Here is a 1,558-nt window from a genome sequence, read left to right on the forward strand (position 1 = left end):
TGACCTCGGCGGGGGTCACGTGACCCTGGGGTTGTTCACGTGACCTGGGGGTGTCACGTGACTTCGGGGGCATCCGCATCGTCATCGTCATCATCACAGATGACGTCATCAGTGACGTCACTGATGACGTCACCGACATCCGCATCGTCATCGTCATCATCGCTGATGACGTTGTAGCAACCGGCTGTTCGGACGAAGGAAGAAGAGGTGGACAAGGGAGAACGAGCTGAGAGGCCGAGCTCAGAACACCGGCAGCTTCCGACCGAACTGGACGTGTATATAATTTTGTAAATAAAGATAGGTAGGGAACTTCTTTCCCTACAATTGGTGACCCGGACGTGATCCGCAAGCCACCTCCGTCATGGCTACCGATGAGGCAACACCGCTGGACATCACCGTCGTCCGCACGCTCAGGCTTCCCCGATTCTGGACAGCGGACCCACAACTTTGGTTCGCGCAAGTGGAGAGCCAATTTACAACCAGCCACATCACCTCGCAAGCACAGAGGTTCCACCATGTGGTAGCGGCGTTGCCTCCCGAAACTGCCGTTGATATTCGAGACATCATCCTCGAACCACCAACAACTAACCCGTACGACAATTTGAAGGCTGAGCTCATCAAACGCACCTCGGCATCCGAGCATCAACGACTCCAGCGACTACTAACATCTGAAGAGCTGGGCGACCGCACACCATCCCAGCTACTGCGACGTCTTCAACAACTTCTTGGAGAGCGGGCAGCGACATTCGACCCCGCCCTGTTGCGGGAGCTCTTCTTGCAAAGACTTCCTAACAACGTAAGAATGGTTCTTACTTCTGCATCAGGACTCGCATTAGTTCAGCTCGCCCAGTTGGCGGACACCGTGATGGAAGTCGCTGCACCGCAAGTCGCTGCCCCGCAAGTCGCTCCTATTGCGGCCACGCAATCGCATCTGCTCGGTGCACCGGCAAACATCTCTGCCGCTGAAACAACGGAGGATTCTTTTCGCACGGATATCCAACAAGCGATCAAGACCCTCACCGCCCAAGTAGCCGCGCTCACTTCACGTTCACGATCGGACCATCGCCAGAGATCCACGTCCCGCCCCCGATACAGTTCGCCCTCCCAAACCCGAGCAGTATCAAGACATTCAGATATCTGTTGGTACCATCGGACCTTCGGCGACCGCGCCCGAAACTGCGTAGGACCATGCTCTGCTTCGGGAAATGCCCGCACCCACCACTAGAGGCGGCGAGTGGTGGGGGTACGCAGCTCAGCCGCTTGTTCTTCATAACAGATCGCGGCTCCGGTTTGCGATTCTTGGTTGACACCGGCGCGGAGGTGAGCGTACTACCAGTTTCTGCCGTTGAAACAAAAGTCAGGCAGACACTTACCACTCTACAAGCTGCCAATAAGACTCCAATCGCTACTTACGGTGAGCACGCTTTGTCCCTCAACATCGGACTGCGTCGAGTATTCCGCTGGGTTTTTCTCGTCGCGGACGTGTCTTATCCTATTATCGGTGCCGATTTTTTACGACATTTTAACCTACTGGTTGATATGCAACGTAAGCGCCTCG

At 55.5% G+C, this 1,558-nt stretch overlaps 1 protein-coding gene across 1 annotated transcript; it reads left to right on the top strand.

The window, feature by feature from the left end:
• Nucleotides 1-305: 305 nt before the first annotated feature.
• On the top strand, nt 306-1,319 carry LOC120837342. Its single transcript, XM_040206616.2, has one exon. It carries the CDS (start codon nt 362-364, stop codon nt 1,223-1,225), a length of 864 nt encoding a protein of 287 aa, XP_040062550.1. The 5' UTR covers nt 306-361; the 3' UTR covers nt 1,226-1,319.
• Nucleotides 1,320-1,558: the final 239 nt, after the last annotated feature.

The sequence above is a fragment of the Ixodes scapularis genome, unplaced genomic scaffold, assembly GCF_016920785.2.
Source record: "Ixodes scapularis isolate PalLabHiFi unplaced genomic scaffold, ASM1692078v2 PGA_scaffold0__279_contigs__length_252992795, whole genome shotgun sequence".
Classification (NCBI taxonomy): domain Eukaryota; kingdom Metazoa; phylum Arthropoda; class Arachnida; order Ixodida; family Ixodidae; genus Ixodes; species Ixodes scapularis.

Bases quoted from the DNA above. Each gene is read 5' to 3' on its own strand.
- LOC120837342 (XM_040206616.2), top strand. From the start codon at position 362: ATGGCTACCGATGAGGCAACACCGCTGGACATCACCGTCGTCCGCACG.